The 21,880-nt window shown below is 41.9% G+C and overlaps 1 protein-coding gene across 4 annotated transcripts in view; it reads right to left on the bottom strand.

Annotated features, from left to right (window-relative positions):
- Positions 1-21,880, bottom strand: part of LOC124722968 (probable E3 ubiquitin-protein ligase HERC4) — a 226,555-nt gene that overhangs the window by 192,303 nt on the left and 12,372 nt on the right. For all 4 annotated transcript variants that reach the window (XM_047248172.1, XM_047248237.1, XM_047248297.1 and 1 more), the window contains exon 4: positions 20,282-20,404. In XM_047248172.1, coding sequence (XP_047104128.1) covers positions 20,282-20,404 — 123 coding nt within the window. The remainder of the gene's footprint in view (positions 1-20,281; positions 20,405-21,880) is intronic.

Genomic DNA, 21,880 nt, shown 5'->3' on the forward strand with positions numbered 1-21,880 from the left:
GGAATGATACAGTCAAGGCAGCCTGCAAAAGGAAGAAGAAGGCGTATCAAAAATGGCTACATACCAGAACCCAGGTAGACAGAGAAACTTATGTTGAAGAAAGAAACAAAGCCAAACAGATAATTGCAGCATCCAAGAAGAAATCGTGGGAAGACTTTGGAAACAGATTGGAGACTATGGGTCAAGCTGCTGGAAAACCATTCTGGAGTGTAATTAGCAGTCTTCGAAAGGGAGGTAAGAAGGAAATGACAAGTATTTTGGACAGGTCAGGAAAACTGCTGGTGAATCCTGTGGATGCCTTGGGCACATGGAGGGAATATTTTGAAGAGTTGCTCAATGTAGGTGAAAATGCGATCAGTAATGTTTCAGATTTCGAGGTAGAATGGGATAGGAATGATGATGGAAATAGGATCACATTTGAGGAAGTGGAAAAAATGGTCAATAGATTGCAGTGCAATAAAGCGGCTGGGGTGCATGAAATTAAGTCGGAACTCATCAAATACAGTGGAATGTCAGGTCTTAAATGGCTACACAGGATAATTGAAATGGCCTGGGAGTCGGGACAGGTTCCATCAGACTGGACAAAAGCAGTAATCACACCAATCTTTAAACATGGTAACAGAAAAGATTGTAACAACTACAGAGGTATTTCTTTAATCAGCGTTGTGGGCAAAATCTTCTCAGGTATTGTTGAAAGGAAAGTGCGAGTATTAGTTGAGGACCAATTGGATGAAAATCAGTGTGGGTTTAGGCCTCTTAGAGGTTGTCAGGACCAGATCTTTAGCTTACGGCAAATAATGGAGAAGTGTTATGAGTGGAACAGGGAATTGTATCTATGCTTTACAGATCTAGAAAAGGCATATGACCGGGTTCCTAGGAGGAAGTTATTGTGTGTTCTACAAGATTATGGAATAGGAGGCAAACTTTTGCAAGCAATTAAAGGTCTTTACATGGATAGTCAGGCAGCAGTTAGAGTTGACGATAAATTGAGTTCATCGTTCAGAGTAGTTTCAGGGGTAAGACAAGGCTGCAACCTGTCTCCACTGTTGTTCATATTATTTATGGATCATATGTTGAAAACAATAGACTGGCTGGGTGAAATTAAGATATGTGAACACAAAATAAGCAGTCTTGCATATGCGGATGACTTAGTTGTGACGGCAGATTCGACTGAAAGTTTGCAAAGTAATATTTCAGAGCTAGATCAGAAATGTAAGGACTATGGTATGAAGATTAGCATCTCCAAAACGAAAGTAATGTCAGTGGGAAAGAAATATAAACGGATTGAGTGCCAAATAGGAGGAACAAAGTTAGAACAGGTGGACGGTTTCAAGTACTTAGGATGCATATTCTCACAGGATGGCAACATAGTGAAAGAACTGGAAGCGAGGTATAGCAAAGCTAATGCAGTGAGCGCTCAGCTACGATCTACTCTCTTCTGCAAGAAGGAAGTCAGTACCAAGACTAAGTTATCTGTGCACCGTTCAATCTTTCGACCAACTTTGTTGTATGGGAGCGAAAGCTGGGTGGATTCAGGTTACCTTATCAATAAGGCTGAGGTTACGGATATGAAAATAGCTAGGATGATTGCAGGTACTAGTAGATGGGAACAATGGCAGGAGGGTGTCCACAATGAGGAAATCAAAGAAAAACTGGGAATGAACTCTATAGATGTAGCAGTCAGGGCGAACAGGCTTAGATGGTGGGGTCATGTTACACGCATGGGAGAAGCAAGGTTACCCAAGAGACTCATGGGTTCAGCAGTAGAGGGTAGGAGGAGTCAGGGCAGACCGAGGAGAAGGTAGCTGGATTCGGTTAAGAATGATTTTGAAGTAATCGGTTTAACATCAGAAGAGGCACCAATGTTAGCACTGAATAGGGGATCATGGAGGAACTGTATAAGGGGGGCTATGCTCCAGACTGAACGCTGAAAGGCATAATCAGTCTTAAATGATGATTATGATGATGATGATGAGTAAATACTTAGAAAATAAAATTCACAACTCGGGTATATACATTGCCAATAACAAATCCATCTCAATGTTTCACTTCACGGGAGATGTCCACTTTTATCTAACATTCAAACTGACATGCAGCGTTCATGGCTGAATACTAAAAGGCTGTCTTCATTCAAAAAAAAAAAAAAAATAATAAAATAAAATATATATATATTAATGAATTAATGCCTCTGTATATGTCTGCTTGTGTCTGTATATGTGTGGATGGATATGTGTGTGTGTGTGTGTGTGTGTGTGTGTGTGTGTGTGTGTGTGTGTGTGTACCCGTCCTTTTTTCCCCCCTAAGGTAAGTCTTTCCGCTCCCGGGATTGGAATGACTCCTTACCCTCTCCCTTAAAACCCAGATCCTTTCGTCTTTCCCTCTCCTTCCCTCTTTCCCGACGAGGCAACCGTTGGCTGCGAAAGCTAGAATTTTGTGTGTGTGTTTGTGTGTCTATCGACGTGCCAGCGCTTTCGTTTGGTAAGTCACATCATCTTTGTGTGTGTGTGTGTGTGTGTGTGTGTGTGTGTGTGTATATATATATATATATATATATATATATATATATATATATATAAAAACACAGATGATGTGACTTACCAAACGAAAGTGCTGGCAGGTCGATAGACACACAAACAAACACAAACATACGCATTTTCAAATGTCTGCTTGTGTCTGTGTATGTGTGGATGGATATGTGTGTGTGTGTGTGTGTGTGTGTGTGTGTGTGTGTGTGTGTGCGCGCGCGAGTGTATACCCCTTCTTTCCCCCTAAGGTAAGTCTTTCCGCTCCTGGGATTGGAATGACTCCTTACCCTCTCCCTTAAAACCCACATCCTTTCGTCTTTCCCTCTCCTTCCCTCTTTCCTGATGAGGCAACAGTTTGTTGTGAAAGCTTGAATTTCATGTGTATGTTTGTGTGTCTATCGACCTGCCAGCACTTTCGTTCGGTAAGTCACATCATCTGTGTTTTTAGATATATTTTTCCCACGTGGAATGTTTCTCTCTCTCTCTCTCTCTCTCTCTCTCTCTCTCTCTCTCTATATATATATATATATATATACAAAGATGTGACTTACCATACGAAAGCGCTGGCAGGTCGATAGAAACACAAACAGACACATACATACACACACACAAAATTCAAGCTTTCGCAACAAACTGTTGCCCAGGCCTGCCAACCCAAAGTTTGGTACAGATTTATTGATGACATCTTCATGATCTGGACTCCTTTGGTTCCATCAGATTCACCTGGTCCTACTCCAAATCCCATGCCACTTTCCTTGATGTTGACCTCCACCTGTCCAATGGCCAGCTTCACACGTCCGTCCACATCAAACCCACCAACAAGCAACAGTACCTCCATTATGACAGCTGCCACCCATTCCACATCAAACGGTCCCTTCCCTACAGCCTAGGTCTTCGTGGCAAACGAATCTGCTCCAGTCCGGAATCACTGAACCATTACACCAACAACCTGACAACAGCTTTCGCATCCCGCAACTACCCTCCCGACCTGGTACAGAAGCAAATAACCAGAGCCACTTCCTCATCCCCTCAAACCCAGAATCCCCCACAGAAGAACCACAAAAGTGCCCCACTTGTGACAGGATACTTTCCGGGACTGGACCAGACTCTGAATGTGGCTCTCCAGCAGGGATACGACTTCCTCAAATCCTGCCCTGAAATGAGATCCATCCTTCATGAAATCCTCCCCACTCCACCAAGAGTGTCTTTCCGCCGTCCACCTAACCTTCGTAACCTGTTAGTTCATCCCTATGAAATCCCCAAACCACCTTCCCTACCCTCTGGCTCCTATCCTTGTAACCACCCCCGGTGTAAAACCTGTCCCATGTACCGTCCCACCACCACCTACTCCAGTCCTGTAACCTGGAAGGTGTACACGATCAAAGGCAGAGCCACATGTGAAAGCACCCACGTGATTTACCAACTGACCTGCCTACACTGTGATGCATTCTATGTGGGAATGACCAGCAACAAACTGTCCATTCGCATGAATGGTCACAGGCAGACAGTGTTTGTTGGTAATGAGGATCACCCTGTGGCTAAACATGCCTTGGTGCACGGCCAGCACATCTTGGCACAGTGTTACACCGTCCGGGTTATCTGGATACTTCCCACCAACACCAACCTATCCGAACTCCGGAGATGGGAACTTGCTCTTCAATATATCCTCTCTTCCCGTTACCCACCAGACCTCAATCTCTGCTAATTTCAAGTTGCCGCCACTCATACTTCACCTGTCATTCAACATCATCTTTGCCTCTGCACTTCCGCCTCGACTGACATCTCTGCCCAAACTCTTTGTCTTTAAATATGTCTGCTTGTGTCTGTATATGTGTGGATGGATATGTGTGTGTGTGTGTGTGCGCGCACGCGAGTGTATACCCGTCCTTTTTTCCCCCTAAGGTAAGTCTTTCCGCTCCCGGGATTGGAATGACTCCTTACACTCTCCCTTAAAACCCAAATCCTTTCGTCTTTCCCTCTCCTTCCGTCTTTGCTGATGAGGCAACAGTTTGTTGTGAAAGCTTGAATTTTGTGTGTATGTATGTGTCTGTTTGTGTTTCTATCGACCTGCCAGCGATTTCGTATGGTAAGTCACATCATCTTTGTTTTTAAATATATTTTAAATATATTTTAAATATATTTTTCCCGCATGGAATGTTTCCCTCTATATATATATATATATATATATATATATATATATATATATATATATATATATATATATATATATATGTCATATTTTAATAATAGACACAGGAAAGAAATGGCCACAATGACAATGGCTTCTTCTCCTTGTGTGTGGCTATTGGTTGTGTGACAATGGCGTCAAGTTTCTTAGCTTGCACCACCCACGTAAGGAACTGTCACCCTTGTGTCTGCTTCCTTATGACCACAAAACAATCAAAACCAAACAAAACCACACAGTATTCTGTGACAGAAGGCATCTTATTCTACACTTTACTAGCACTACTTACCACATATGACTGTGTGCTTGTGAGTCAGGTTGTGCTGATCATCTGCATAAAGTTACAGACTCACAGAACATTTGGTCCACCTCCTTACTTCGCACATTAGTCACTGTCTACACCATATCAAAAATATGACTAACTTCATCGGCCACATCAAATGTCTCTGTCTTGGAAGAGGAGATATGATGACCCACTTTGACATTCCAATCAAAGACTTTATGCATTTGCTCTCCCATTTCTTTGACAATAATGTATATTTATTTAAGCACACCAAGGTATGTTTTGTATCAGTGGAGATTATCTGAACCAGGCAGGTGAGTTGAGATGGAAAGCCCATTAGCTCCAATTACTGCCAACCTGCTTATGGAATATTTTGAGGTCATCACACTGAACATGGCTCCTGCAAAGCTTAGTTGCTTCCATTGTTATGTCAATAACACATTCATTATTTGGCCTCATGAACATGGAAAGCTGGAACAGTGCAAGCGCTACAACAAAAACAACAACAACATTCATGACAACATTAAGTACACTATGGAGGTAGAGATGGTCGGTAGGTGCCTTGCCATTCCTTGATGTCATTATCTATCTGAAAGTAGATGGGTGTATTGGCCATCGTGTTAATTAACAAGCCACCCATGCAGATCAGTATTTGTACACTACCAGATACCACCACCCAGGCATAGAAACATTCTGTTCTGATGACCTTGGTGCATCAAGTGGAAGCTGTTTCAGACACAGAAAAACTGCCTTTGGAACTGAGCAATTTACAGAAAGTGTCCAAAGAAAATACCTATAATAACCAACAAAATTCACGAGCCATTTCAGCAATAACTTGTAAAGCAGAAGACCCTGATAAGGACATGAAGAAGCCTGCTTCCTTGCGATTCTGAGGCTCGGCATCAGAAAAGATGGAAACATTGTGTAAACTATCGAACAGGTATATCCTGAGAAATCAGCAGAACATGCTCTGGAAAATGGACACCAAACTGTGTTCAACAAAACTCATATTATAAAGCAGACAAATGGTTTCTGGAATAGCATTATAGAAGAATGATCAAGATAAAAATTTCTGACAATATGCTCAATAAAGACAGACCACGCTATCAGGAGATGGACGTCTTGCAACCAAAACATTTACACATAGGGCACAGGACCAGCCACAGGTGACATCAGAGGCAGAGAGCCTGCTATATATGAATGGCAACAGAAACGACACAATGGTCATCACTTGACATTCACCAAGGAGCACTCAGCCAAAAGCTCTTGGGTTTTAAGTCATTTGACATGGCTGGAAGCTCAAGGTAATTTTATCAAATGGCTTCACTGTTATGGGACCTAATTATGCAAAGGATTTTTGCTGAAAATGACACAACAAATAGTTAGTTACCATAATAACTGTGAAACTAATTTTTCCAAACTGAAGGGCACAATCACGTTATTCCACGTATTTTAGTCATGCTCTTCAGATGTATGCCCCTCAAGTGGCCTGTACTTCTTAAGAGGAGGTGGTCTTTGAGGAAGAACTACAAAAGCAGTTGAATGGGCAAAGGATAATAGTCATGGAAGACTTCAGTGCATATGTAGGAAGTGAAAGACAAGGGAATGAAAATATAATGGTTAGCAGAAGGATGGGGAAGTAGAAATGAAGAAGGAAAGAGATTGCTGGAATCCTGCAAGAGAAATGGTTCAGTGATACATAACCTCTGGTTTTAGAGGAAAGAGTGTCACAAAGTAACATGGTATAGCAGATATCTTGTGCAGAAATATTTTGACTGGTGATGAGCACGACAACGGAAGAAGACACAGAACCAGGAAAGAAGGATTAGAGTATGGAAACTGAAGAAAAAGAAAGTCTAGGAAGAATACCAGGAGATTATAATGGAAAGAGATACGGTGCATGGCTAGTACCAGTACACCTTTCCCACTGATGTCACTTTGGCCAGCCACGAGTCAGTTGTTCACCGCGGGTTCGGCTATTTGAGTCTGCAGCATTGAGGCAGCAGCTCTCACTGCACGGTCTGTTGGTTGCGGTGACAACATGGTTGGGAGATAGGCCCTTACTTGGTGTGCTTGTTGTTACTGGAGTGTTGCTGCCGGAGATGGTGGAAAGGTTTTGGGTTCCGGCATGAGGCATGGTGTTTGGCTTTTCTCGCCACACAGTACATGTTGAGAAGAAGAGCTTGCCGGAGTGTCGCCTAGCATTAACCATTCAACTGGGCATATGGTGTGCATTCAATTTAAATAGGTGCAATTGTGCGCTTATATATGTTTGTTAATGGTTAGCTAATGTTGTCTTCAGTGACAAGCCTCATTTGTCAAAGATATGTCACATGACAACGGGGCTTGGGGGTTTCCATCTTAAGTTTCCTACCACATGATAACAGATCTGCAGCTAGACATAAGGAAATCAGTTGAGCTCCTCATTATTGAGTGATGGTGTATCTAAAATTGTGGCAACCTCGGTGATTAAGTACCAAAATACCATTCCATGAAAGTGTAGTTATGGTGGGCTATTGCCAATTTGAGGTTATACTCAGCTGTCGCTATTACATTTCATTTCAAGGAACAATCTTATTTATGCGTGCATTGCAGTGTTTAAATGAATTCTTAAGGGTTGAAAAAAGAAAAAAATTGTCAAGCTTTCCTGTTTCAATGTTATGTTTTAATCTTTTTGGTAATTTGAATGTGCAATCGCAAGTGTGCTGTTGTAGTTGATTTATGTTTCAGTTGGGCAGAGCACAGTGTATTTCCTCCTGTACAGTGGGACGTGACACCGGGACATGATGACTTGGCCGTTGCTAGTGGAACTGTGTTTCATTACACTGGGTTCCATGTTCCTAGCCTTCTGTCTTGATCTTGTTCTTAAACTGTGTATTGCTATTCTCTTTGTTCCTGACTGTGTCAGTTCATTAAGCTTTGTAGCTCATTCATCCGCCACCTTGGCGGATGCACCTTTCACTCGGATTTTGAATTTAAACCTGTAAAACTGGGTCACTCTGTAATTAGTGCCCGACCAGATTGCTGGAGGCTCCTCCTCATTAATTCTGTATTCCCTTATCAGCCATTTTTATCATATTTGTACCTTGCATGCTAATTGTGAAGATTAATTCTTATAAAAGAGGGTTCATTTGCGTAAGTTCTCAGGGAATGTTTAAATGCAGAGCTGCTGTTTTTTTTTAATTGTTTGTTATTTAATTAACACCTACCTGTACTGGCACCAACTGGATTATTCCTTAGTCATAAGTTCATGTATCCGGGGCCTTCAACGCTGAGCGTTCAAGTTTTAGAAGTTGCCTTATTATTACTTGTGTGCATTACGTTATGCTTTAACATTATACCTTGGGGGGAGGAGAGAGACGGTCGGGGGGGAGGAGAGAGACGGTCGGGGGGAGGAGAGAGACGGTCGGGGCGGAGGGCGGGTCCGGGGGTCAGGGCGGAGGGCGGGTCAGGGGGCGGGGGGGGGGGGCCGGGGGCGGGGGTGAGGGCGCGTCCGGGGGCGGGGGTGAGGGCGGGTCCGGGGGCGGGGGTGAGGGCGGGTCCGGGGGCGGGGGGGGGGGGGGGGCGTCGGTCTGGGGGGGGCGGGTCGGTCGGGGTGAGGGCGGGTCGGTCGGGGTGAGGGCGGGTCGGTCGGGGTGAGGGCGGGTCGGTCGGGGTGAGGGCGGGTCGGTCGGGGGGAGGGCGGGTCGGTCGGGGGGAGGGCGGGTCGGTCGGGGGGAGGGCGGGTCGGTCGGGGGGAGGGCGGGTCGGTCGGGGGGAGGGCGGGTCGGTCGGGGGGAGGGCGGGTCGGTCGGGGGGAGGGCGGGTCGGTCGGGGGGAGGTCGGGTCGGTCGGGGGGAGGTCGGGTCGGTCGGGGGGAGGTCGGGTCGGTCGGGGGGAGGTCGGGTCGGCCGGGGGTGGGCGGGTCGGCCGGGGGTGGGCGGGTCGGCCGGGGGTGGGCGGGTCGGCCGGGGGGGAGAGCAGGTCGGGGGGAGAGCAGGTCGGGGGGAGAGCAGGTCGGGGGGAGAGCAGGTCGGGGGGTGAGCAGGTCGGGGGGATGGGATGAGAGGTGGGGAGGGGCAGACACACTCTAGAACCTGAGACAAAACTGCCAAATGATATGCGTGTGAGGTGTGTGTGTGTGTGTGTGTGTGTGTGTGTGTGTGTGTGTGTGTTTTGTCTAATTTTGATGAAGGTCTTACTGGTCGGAAGCTGTATTTTGACAGTCCTCTGTGACCCAGCATGTCCACTATATGGTGGGTATCAGCTTTCCTTTTTACAGATTTAAGTACAGGGCAGTTGTATCTGGTTACGGGTGAGGATCCTCGTGGGCCAGAAAAAAACAACAGAAAGTTTTCCCTCCTGAAGTCCTACTTGGATGTCGATCACTAAAACGAGCACTTTTCATCGAGTGATAGTACCAACTTCACTGTATGATGGTTAAAATGGGCGCTGCTTTCATTACATAATCTACAAGGATGTAAGGTAAATGACTTGGTGATGAGCTTGGAAGAATTGTGGCACTGTAGGCAAATGGTCTACTTTGATTTATGGGAGTAGTTTAGGAAAGAGTGGTTCACCTGTAAAGGAGACTGCATGTAGGACATCGGTGTGACTTATTCTTTAATATATCTAAAGTGTTTGGGATCCGTACCAGGTCAGATCGAAGGAAGACATTGGAGCAATTCAGAGTCGGGCTGCTAGATTTGTTATCAGCAGGTACAAACAATATGCAGGTGTCACAGAGATGCTTTGGGAACTCTAATGGGAATCTCTGGAGGAAAGATGACATTCCTTTCCAGAAATACCATTGAGAAAATTTAGGGAATGATTCTACTGCCACCAATATACACTATGCGAAGAACCATGAAGTAAGGTTCGAGAAATTAGGACTGATGTGGAGGCTTATTAGATAGTCGCTTTTCCCTTACTCTACTTGCGAGTGGAGCAGGAAATGAAATGACTAGCATATGGTGGCTTGCAGAGTATCTATGTAGGTGTAGGTGTAGATGTAGATCTAATTAACACCATACATCAAGCGATTCTGGATATGCCTCAAATATGTGGCACACTGTCAGACTTACTTCGCAGATGAACTGAGGATGATTCTCTTTCTGCAGCACACAGATCTGTGCAAGACAGGATTATACTGTATAGAAGAAAATTAATGTAAGACCTCATTTTCAAGAAAGGCGAAGTGAAGTTACCCACTTCTTGGTGGAAGCTTATCATTTTACGTTTTTTGAGCTTTATGTTGGATACCCATTATTCTTCACACTTATAGAGGGTGATTCACAAAGTTATGCAGATATTTTAATATTTCATTCTACAAGTAAAACTAAAGAAAAAAGTTTATATGAACATAGGCCTGCAGATGTTTGCTTAGGGAGTTACGGCTAATAAAAGATTTTACCTGAAATTTTCCAACTTTGCTAATATGAAGCCATCGCAAAACTGTATGAGATTAAAGTAAAGCATGATTTCCACTTATTCTGTTGTTATTGATCTGGCGAATCTAATGAAACATGTCCCAGATGTGTACCTGCAGTCGTTTTCCAGAACATTCAGAGAAGCAAAGATGTAATTTTGTAAAATTTTTAATTTATTAACTATTTGGCCCAATATGGTTTTTAAATTCCAGACAATTGCATGAAGTTAATTTTGGAAAAATGATGGTAATAACGTTAATTGAAATTGTATGAATGTATCAGATAATCTGTTTTTATTAATATCATACCACATGTGATTTCAAGTTAAACCGGAAAAAACAAAGCTCGGTGTTAAGGAAGTTTTACAGTGTGCACACAATTTCACAGTACATTCACTATAAATGTTTAAAAATGTCTGAAACAACTCACTAACGGTTGCCAACAATGACAATCATTTCTACATTCATAATGGAAGGTAAATAAATTTACTTGTATAATAATCTTTGCTTCTCTGGATGTTCTACAGAACTACTGCAGATACACATCTGGGACATGTTTTATTAGATTCACCAGACCAATAATAACAAAATAAATGGAAATCTTGCTTTACTTTAGCCTCGTACAGTTTTGTGATGGCTCCATATTAGCAAAGTTGCTAAATTTCAGGCAAAATCTTTTATTAGACGTAACTCCTTAACTAAACAGTTCCAGACCCATGATAATATGAACTTCTTTCTTTAGTTTTCCTTGTAGAATAACACATTAAGATAATTGCATATCTCCACAATTCACCCGGTATAAGACAAGGTGTCTAAGACGTACCCATTAAGTCAGCTTAGGGTCCATTGTGGAGGCTTCCTTAGCTAATGTATCAGTAAGATCACTGTGTGGGATGCCTAGAGGGCTCTGTCTTCAGAAGATTTCCATGGACGTTCCTGTATTACGTAGATAGTGTAGAAATTTGTTCATGTCAGACCCAAACGGACGAGTTGGGAGTAGTTTTCGATCACTTTCTTTTACCCACTGAGGGAGTCACTGCACAGGAGAATTTTGCTGGCAGGTATGAGGTTTCACACATGAGAACATCATGTACTGGTAATTAATCCACTGTCTGGATACTGCATATATTGGGAAAGTGTGGTCATAAAAATTACGGCCTCCTTCTGGGCAAAAGTTTACATTTTTAGTAGTCTTTTTGTTGTGCCTGCCTACAAATCAACTTCTCCACTATATGGTGAGTAGCAATCTATCTATCTCATAACATTGTCATTATTCCATCCTGGATTTTCCATTGTTTAAAGTTGGTAAATGCGCAGACAATTGTCTCGTTGCCCTTGGAGCTATCAGCACACATCAAAGCAAAGGTTGCATATACATGGAAGATCAAATAGAACCTATGCAAATGAAAATTAAAGTATCTGATCCTTGATGCCACACAAAACATCCATACATACAACTCAATGCAGTAGGGAAAACGAGCTGCTGATCCACAACCTCCAGCCTAACCACAGCTGTTCTACCTGTTTTAAAATGATTCGTACGGAGACGCAAATGATTATCTGGTCGACAAATTTTATTTTATTTTTTCACTGCATCTGATCTGATTAGCGCCATCAGGCCCTCTCTTACATCAGACCAGGGTTTCAGTCTCCACTACATCACAGTTACCGAAGAAATTGCAGTTTCAATATGAAAACCACTATTAAAATGATTTCACTGTCAGAAGTGCCACAGATGATGATGATGATAATAATAATGACAGTGCTATATAATAAGAATTTATAGGGGGCACAAAATAGATTTTTCTGATATAACATAGGTAAAGATAGACTGCTACTTACCATAGCGATGACACGTTGAGTTGCAGACAGGCACAATTAAAAGGAACTTACACGCAAGCTTTTTGCCACATGCTTCATCAGAAAAAGAAAGAGAAACACACACTTCATTCACACAAGCAAACACCCTCTTGCACACATGACTGGAAACTCCAGCAGCTTGGGCCAGAATGCTTGTGTAAGGTAGGATTATAACTACTGAAGCAACTTAATATACGACCTTCTCTCCAAGAGACAGGCTTTTATCATTTGGAGTTTTTTGATTTTGAGTTGGATATCCACTCCTCTTCACACTTATGTAAGATAAGGCATTCTGGTGTGAGCTGCCGGATTTGGCGGTCGTGTGTGCAAGGTGTGTGGATGAATGGTGTGTTAGTCTGTCTTTTTCTGGTGAAAGCTGTGGCTGAAAGCTTATGTGTAAATGTATTTTAACTGTGCCTGTCTGAAACTTAAAGTGTAATCTTTATAGTATGGAGCAGTCTTATCTTTACCTTTTTTGCCCTCTACAGCTCCCCCTAGTACCATGGAAGTTATTCCCTGATGGTGGTGGTGGTGGTGGTGGTGGTGGTGGTGGTGGTGGTGGTGGTTAGTGTTTAACGTCCCGTCGACAACGAGGTCATTAGAGATGGAGCGCAAGCTCGGGTTAAGGAAGGATTGGGAAGGAAATCGGACGTGCCCTTTGAAAGGAACCATCCCGGCAATTGCCTGAAACGATTTAGGGAAATCACGGAAAACCTAGATCAGGATGGGCGGAGACGGGATTGAACAGTCGTCCTCCCGAATGCGAGTCCAGTGTGCTAACCACTGCGCCACCTCACTCGGTATTCCCTGATGTCTTAATAGATGTCCTAGCTTGTTGCCACTTCTCCTTGTCTGTGTTTTCCACATATTCTTTTCCTCTCCAATTCTACGCAGAATCTCCTCATTCTTTGCCTTATCAGTCCATCTAATTTTCAACATTCATCAGTAGCACCACATCTCAAATTCTTTGATTCTCTTCTGTTCCAGTTTTCCCACAGTCCATGTTTCACTAACATAAAGTGCTGTGCTCCAAATGTACATTCTCAGAAATTTCTTCCTCAAATTAAAGCCTATGTTTGATACTAGTACACTTCTCTCAGCCAAGAAATCCCTTTTTGCCAGTGCTAGTCTGCTCTTTGTGTCCTTGCTCTGTCGGTCACTGGTTATGTTTCTGCCTAGGTAGCAGAATCCTTAACTTCGTGACCATCAATCCTGGTGTTAAGTTTCCCACTGTTCTCATTACTTTCATCTTGCTTCAATTTGCTTTCAGTCCATATTCTGTACTCATTAGACAGTTCACTCCATTCAGCAGATCATGCAATTCTTCTTCGCTTTCACTCAGGATAGCAATGTCATCAGTGAATCGTATCATTGATACCCTTTCACTTTGAATTTTAATTCCTCTCCTGAACTTTTCTTTTATTTCCATCATTGCTTCTTCAATGTACAGATTGAACAGTAGGGGCAAAAGGCTACATCCCTGTCTTACACTCTTTTTTAATCCAAGCACTTTGTTCTTGGTTGTCCACTCTTATTATTCCCCCTTGGCTCTTGTATATATTGTATATTACCTGCTCTCTCCCTATAGCTTACCATTATTTTTCTCAGAATTTCAAATATCTTGCACCATTTTACACTGTCGAATCCTTTTTCCAGATCGAGAAATCCTATGAACATGTGTTGATTTTTCTTTAGTCTTGCTTCCAGTATCAACCACAGCAACAGAATTGCCTCTCTGGTGCCTTTACCTTTCCTAAGACAAATTGTTAGTCATCTAATACATCCTCAATTTCCTTTTCTCTTCTTCTGTATATCATTCTTGTCAGCAAATTGGATGCATGAGCTGTTAAGCTGACTGTGCGATAATTCTCACACTTGTCAGCATCTGCAGTCCTCAGAATTGTGTGCACAATACTTTTCTGAAAGTCAAAACGTATGTCTCCAAATTCAAACACTACACATCAATGTGAATGGTCATTTCGTTGTCACTTCCACCAATGATGTATCTATCCCTGCAGCCTTATTTGATGTTAAGTTGTCCAAAGCTCTCTTGAATTCCGATTCACATACTGGCCCCTCTATCTCTGCTAAATCAATTCCTGTTTCTTTCCATATCACATCAGACAAATCCACCCCCTTATAAGAGGCATCCAATGTACTCTTTCCATCTATCTGCTCCCTCCTCTACATTGCTTTTAATTTCACCGAAGACTGTTTTGACTTTCCTACATGCTGAGTCAGTCCTTCTGAAAATCATTTCTTTTTAGACTTCTTCACATTTTTCATGCAGCCATTTCACCTTAGCTTCCCTGCACTTCCTATTTATTTCATTCCTCAGTTTCTTGTATTTCTGTATTCCTGAATATCCCTCAACATTTTTGTACTCTTCTCTTCCATCGATCAACTGAAGTGTTTCTTCTGTTACCCATTGTTTCTTCACAGTTACGTTCTTTGTATATATGTTTTGCTTTCCAACTTCGGTGATTCACTTTTTGGAGCTGTCCATTCCTCTTCTACTTTACTGCCTACTGAGCTATTCCTTATTGCTTAGAAAACTTCAAACATATCTCGTCATTCCTTAGTACTTCCATGCCCCCCTCTTTGCACACTGATTCTTCCTGACTAATATCTTAAACTTCAGCCTTCTCTTCATCACTACTACATTGTGACCTGAGTCTGTATCTGCTCCTGGGTACACCTTACAATCCAATATCTGATTTCGGAATCTCTGTCTGACCACAACATAATCTAACTGAAATCTTCCCATATCACCTAGCCTCTTCCAAGTATAACTCCTTCTCTTGTGATTCTTGAACAGAGTATTCGCTATCACTAGCTAAAATTTATTACAGAGCTCAGTCAGTCTTTCTCCTCTCTCATTCCTTGTCCCAAGACCATATTCTCCTGTACCCTTTTCTTCTAATCCCTCCCCTACAACTGTATTCCATTCTCCCATGACTATTACATTTTCATCTCCCTTTATGTACTGTATTACACTTTCAATATTCTCATATACGTTCTCTAGCTCTTCATCTACAGCTTGCAATATCGGCATGTATACCTGAACTATAATTGTTGGTGTTGGTTTGTTGTCAATTCTGATAAGAACAATCCTATCACTGAACCGTTCACAGTAACACCCTCTCTGTCCTACCTTCCTATTCATAATGAATCCTACTCCCATTATACCATTTTCTGCTGCTACTGATATTATCCTTTACTCATGTGACCAGAAATACTTGTCTTCTTTCCATTTCACTTCACTGACCCCTACTATATCAAGATTGAGCAATTACATTTCCGTTTTCAGATTTTCCAGCTTCCCTACCATGTTCAAACTTCAGACATTCCACGCCCCGACTCATTGCTTTTATTAGTTATTCAGTCTTTTTCTCATGGTCACCTCCCCGTAATTATTCTAATCTTATGCTCAAGATCCCTATGTAAACATACATAGAGCTTGTGTTATAAGCCTAGCGTCATCATTTATAGTCCGCTCTTGAAAATTTGTTATTAGACTTTCTTGGGATGGTTTACATCTATCTTCAAGAGCCTTTCAGTTCAATTCCTTCAGTATCTCTGTGACACTCTCTCATAGATCAAACAGATCTATGACCATTGATGCTGCCCTTCTCTGTATACATTCAATACCCCCTGTTAGCTCTATTTCATATGGATTCCACACACATGAGCAATATTCTAGAACCGGTCACAAGAGTGATTTCTAAGCTATCTTCTTTGTAGGCTGATTGCACTTCCCTTATTTAATATCCTTACAAAGTGCTAAATTCAGAAATTTGTACGAGTTGGCAGATTTCAACAGCTACTCATTTATATTATAGTTATAGGACACCGCATTCTTCTGGTTTTGTGATGTGCAAAATTTTACATTTTTCTGAACATTTAAAGCAAGTTGCCAATCTTTGCACACTTTGAAATCTTATCAAGATCTGACTGAATATTTATGCCTCTGCTTTCTGACATTACTTCATTAAAGGAAACTGCATCATCTGCAAAAAGTCTGAGATTATTATTAATAATGTCTGAAATGACATTAATATACAACATGAACACCCCGTATGATCGGACTTTTGACAACAAGCATAGGTGTGGTACTGAGTCAAGTCACAAAATACTCCATCTACCTTACTGCCTTGACAAAAAGCTTTCAGTATGGCATGTGAGAAAAGTATGAGTTGAGTTTCATGTGATCAATGTTTCCGGAATCCCTGCTGGTTGGCACGGAGGAGGTCATTCTGTTCAAGATACCTCATTATGTTTGAGCTCAGAATATGTTCTAAGACTATATAACAAAACAATGTCAAGGATACTGGATGGTAGTTTCGTGGATCACTTTTACCATCCTTCTTGTAGACGGGTGTGACTTGTGCTTTTTTTTTCAATAACTGGGCATGGTTTTCTGTTCGAGGGATCTACACTAGGTTATAGTTAAAAAGAGTGGCTATCTCAGCTGCAAATTCAGCGTAGAATCTAGTAGGGATTCCATCTGGCTCTGGAGCTCTGTTCAATTTTAACAATTTCAGCTGTTTCTCAACACCACTGTGACACTGATACTTATTTCTCTCATCTTTTCAGTGGTACGGGGATTGAATTGGGTTAAATCTCCTTGGTTTTCCTTTGTAAAGCAACATTTGAAAACAGAGTAAACCATTTCAGCTTCTGCTTTGTTATCCTCAATTTCAGTTCCTGTCTCGTTCGCTAATGACTGGACACTGACTTTGATGCCACTAAAGCCTCTACATAAAACCAGAATTTCTTTGGGTTTTGTGAAAGATCATTTGACAGTATTCTGTTATGGTATTCGCTGGAGACATCACACATTGCTATCTTTACAGCTTCATCCAACATCTCTCGATCTATAGCCCTACACTTTGTTTCACACCTATTATGCAATAATCTCTGCTTCTTTAGAAGTTTGTTCACAATGACTGTATACAGTTGAGGTTCCTTCCATTATGAACTGTCCTACTTGGTACACATCTTTCCAGTGTATAGTCAATTTTTCTTTTAAACTTGAGCCACAGTTCCTATTCTTGCTCCTGACTTGTGCTGAAAGTTAAAAGTTCCTCACTGAGATATGACACTACTGATTTTTTAATCTAGTTTACTGGACATATAACTGGTGTGTCTACAAACTAAGGTGAATGCTATCAGACAACAAACAAAACAAACAAATGTTCTTTATTGCCCTTCAAAATAGTGGCAACCCACTGCAACACACTTCTGACAATATTCTTATGGCCTCTGGAAACTATCAGCAATGGCTTCCTGTGGAATCGATTGCAGAACAGCTCTCACACGATCTTTGATGGCATTCACATGTGTACAATGACCACCTTCAGCAGAGAGACAGGAAGAAGTCCACAGGAGCCAGATCAGGGGCATATGGAGGGTGCTCACAAACTGTTACCATCTTCTGAGCCACAAATTGGCGCACATGGATTACGCAGTGCGCAGGGGCATTGTCATGGAGCAGCATCCATTTTCCATTGCTGTGCATCTCTGGCTAAACCTGCCGGATACGCTTTAGCAATCGGTTCAAAAGGGACTGGTAAAATGCAGCATTAATGGTTTGACCTCCAGGAACAAATTCCTAGTGGATGGTACCGTTGTTTTCGAAGAAGCCGATCAGCAATGTTTTCACCTTGGATTTTTGCAGACGGATTTTTTTATTGGTCATGGCGAAGCAGTGAACACCGTGACATCAACTGCCGTTTTGATTCCGGATTAAACTGGTGGCACCAAGTCTCCACTCCCGTGCAGTGGTGTTCAGAAGCAATGGATCATGGTCACACATAGAAATGAAATCACCAGAAGTTTCCATCCATTTTGCTTTTTGTTTGTCTGTAAGCTTATGCAGACAAACTGGGGAGCAGATCTTCCCCTTACCCAAATAATCGCGGACGATGGTGCGCACCATGTCCTTACTAATGCCCAATTACTCTGCAATCTGAGAGTCCATCACCGATCTTGTGCCAGCATTTGTCACACTTTCTTTACCTTTTCTGGGGGTTTCTACCTGTCGATGGCTGACCTGAACATGGTTCTTTTGTTTCCTTCCCTTCATGGAAGCATTTAAACCATTTGTAAACACACATTCTGCTCACGGTTTCCCTCCCGTACACCTACACAGACATTCCATGTGTCTCCGTTGCAGTCTTCCACAATCTGTAGCAGAAATTGACGTTTACACATTGTTCCATTGTGCTGTGACACTTCCTCTCACACTGACTACATTCAACTGATCGCAGTCTGTTTACACGGCCAGTCGCATGAACTGCATGCCGTGTATCGATTCTTCTCAAGTTTCTGAAGACCTATGTGCATGCACGCACACATGCACCAAGTTTCCATTCCGATATGACACCATTCGCCAAACTTCTTAGAGACAGCACATATATCTTTCTGCTTGCTTTAGTTGTCCTTTGTACTCTGATGCCATAACTGCATCATGGACACTGACACCAGTTACAATGTGGACATCCTGAAAGAGGTCATGTCTGTTGCCACTAGATGCAATACATGTCTATCATGAGTGGAGTTGCTAACTATCTGTCTTAAGTAGTTTTCGGAGGAGGCATTTAGTAATGTTTCAGAGGAAGTCTTATCATGCCCATGACTAACAAAACTGTAATTTTCCCAATTAACTGTTGGATGATTGAAGTCTCCGCTGATGATTACAGTATGATTGCTGAACTAATGTACAAGTGAACTGAGGTATTCTCTTAAATTTTCAGCTCCATCAGGAGAAGAATTTGGTAGGCGGTAAAAGCATCCATTTATCTTTTTATGCCCATCCCTAATACCGAGTCTTGCCCAAACAATCTCAAATGCAGCTTCAATTTCTATCTCAGTGGATTTGATTTTCTTGTCTACTGCAACAAATTCACCACCTCAATTTCCCTTTTGTCTATCCTTTCGATATATATTTAAATTTTCCCAAAAAAATTCACTGCTATCAATTTCAGGTTTCAACCAGCTTCCTTTGCCTTGTATTATGTGAGCTTCACTGTTTTTCAAAAGGCTTCAAACTATGGCACTTCCTTGTGAATGCTTCAGTAGTCAACCATTTTAATACTCTCACCTGTGGAAGGAAGTTCTTTCAATCTTACATAGATACTTCTGGGTTTCCTACAGCTATCGTTATCTGGATGGGATGCAAAATCCCCAACCTGGCTGGGAATTGAACCCGAGACCCCGTGATTCAGAGGTAGCAATGCTAGCCACTAGACCATGAGCTGTGGACAGGTACCTGAATAGCAGCCCTCAACTGTTCATATGGTTGACAAACTGCTACAGTGCAATTCCACCATGAGGCCATATTACGAAGGTGTCGTCAATGTACCACCAGAAGAAAGATGGCTGCATCTTGCAGTTCTCCATTAAGAAGATCCCAAAGGCGGGACATTGAGAATCCCATGTCTATGCCACCCATCATCTCATCTCATAACATTCACTGTAGTATAGGAAGTACCCTGCCGTTAATGATCCAGATGGTGCTATTGCATCACACAAGCAGAATGACAAGCCACCCCTGACAGTCAATGATTTTAACTCCTAACAGTGGAGGCAGCTATCAAAAGGTATAGTGTTTTATTGGAACAGACACAGCTTGTAATGATGATTTTATTGAAGAACACCACTGTGAATGACTCCAAGAACACACAGACACACTATCAAATTTGGGACCCCAAGAAACACATGGCACTAATAATACCAAAGACAAACACGAATTCATTTCTGACAATATCTAAAGCAAAAGCAATTCACTAGCGTACCAGTACTTGTCAAATGACAACCTCACAGATTCAGTTAATAGCATCTAATAACTCACTGAGATACCTAACACACAACTTCACACATAAACATCCAATACAAGAGAGCGCCCCAAAATACTATAACTCTCAACCCATGCTAGTGGCAAATCTTTTTAATCCAGAATTGTAGTTCTTACACATGCTATCAACTGTAAACATATCAAAAAATATTTTCATACTTACCCAACTGTCCATGTGAATCCGAACCCCACGCAAAAACTTGACCCCATTCATTGACAGCTAACGAGTGACTGATGCCACAAGAAGCTTGGGTTATAATGTAGGCTTCAAGACCATCCACTTGCTCTGTGACGAAAGAAGACATTCACTTTGTTGTTTTAAAGCCAGACATCTTTTTACAAACCTACAGTAGTGTTTAAACAAAACATATTGTATATAATTTCTTTGGGTTTACAAGACTTGCAGTAACACAATGAACATTATAAGGCTACACCACTTCCATACTTTATGACCTTGGTGGAAAATGTTAAGCAACTTATAGCTTTACTCACATTTTACATAAATGTACACTTATTTTCAGAGCATTACAAACTTAAGCATGGTGTGACATACACCAATCAAGGGAGTACAGAATTTGTTTCTTTACTTCCAGTCTATGATCACAAAAAATATTAGAACAATTTTAATTGTATAAGAAACACAAGTACATTCTGCAATAATAGAAAGCTGCTACATTATACAAAGGTAAAACAGTGTAAAATGATAAAGGATCTTAAATTATATTTACTTATCAAAGTGTAATTCTCATCCTGTGTTTAGTGCTGTGAAGCACTACTGTGGAAGTAAAGTAGGGAAAGAAATGACCATCAGTACACAATGATCATGGTAATAACTTATTATTAGCTATCTTCCATTTGCGAATGATTATATATATAGGGAAACTACCATGCGAGAAAAATATATTTAAAAACAAAGATGATGTGACTTACCATACGAAAGCGCTGGCAGGTCGATAGACACACAAACAAACACAAACATACACACAAAATTCAAGCTTTCGCGACAAACTGTTGCCTCATCAGGAAAGAGGGAAGGAGAGGGGAAGACGAAAGGAAGTGGGTTTTAAGGGAGAGGGTAAGGAGTCATTCCAATCCCGGGAGCGGAAAGACTTACCTTAGGGGGAAAAAAGGGCAGGTATACACTCGCACACACGCACATATCCACACATACAGACACCCATGTGTGGATGTGTGGATGGATATGTGCGTGTGTGCGAGTGTATACCTGCCCTTTTTTCCCCCTAAGGTAAGTCTTTCCGCTCCCGGGATTGGAATGACTCCTTACCCTCTCCATTAAAACCCACTTCCTTTCGTCTTCCCCTCTCCCTCTTTCCTGATGAGGCAACAGTTTGTTGCGAAAGCTTGAATTTTGTGTGTATGTTTGTGTGTCTATCGACCTGCCAGCGCTTTCGTTCGGTAAGTCACTTCATCTTTGTTTTTATATATAATTTTTCCCACGTGGAATGTTTCCTTCTATTTTTATATATATATATATATATATAAAAACAAAGATGAGGTGACTTACCGAACAAAAGCGCTGGCAGGTCGATAGACACACAAACAAACACAAACATACACACAAAATTCAAGCTTTCGCAACAAACTGTTGCCTCATCAGGAAAGAGGGAAGGAGAGAGGAAGACGAAAGGAAGTGGGTTTTAAAGGAGAGGGTAAGGAGTCATTCCAATCCCGGGAGCGGAAAGACTTACCTTAGGGGGAAAAAAGGACAGGTATACACTCGCACACACGCACATATCCATCC

Source organism: Schistocerca piceifrons, chromosome 1, assembly GCF_021461385.2.
Source record: "Schistocerca piceifrons isolate TAMUIC-IGC-003096 chromosome 1, iqSchPice1.1, whole genome shotgun sequence".
NCBI lineage: Eukaryota > Metazoa > Arthropoda > Insecta > Orthoptera > Acrididae > Schistocerca > Schistocerca piceifrons.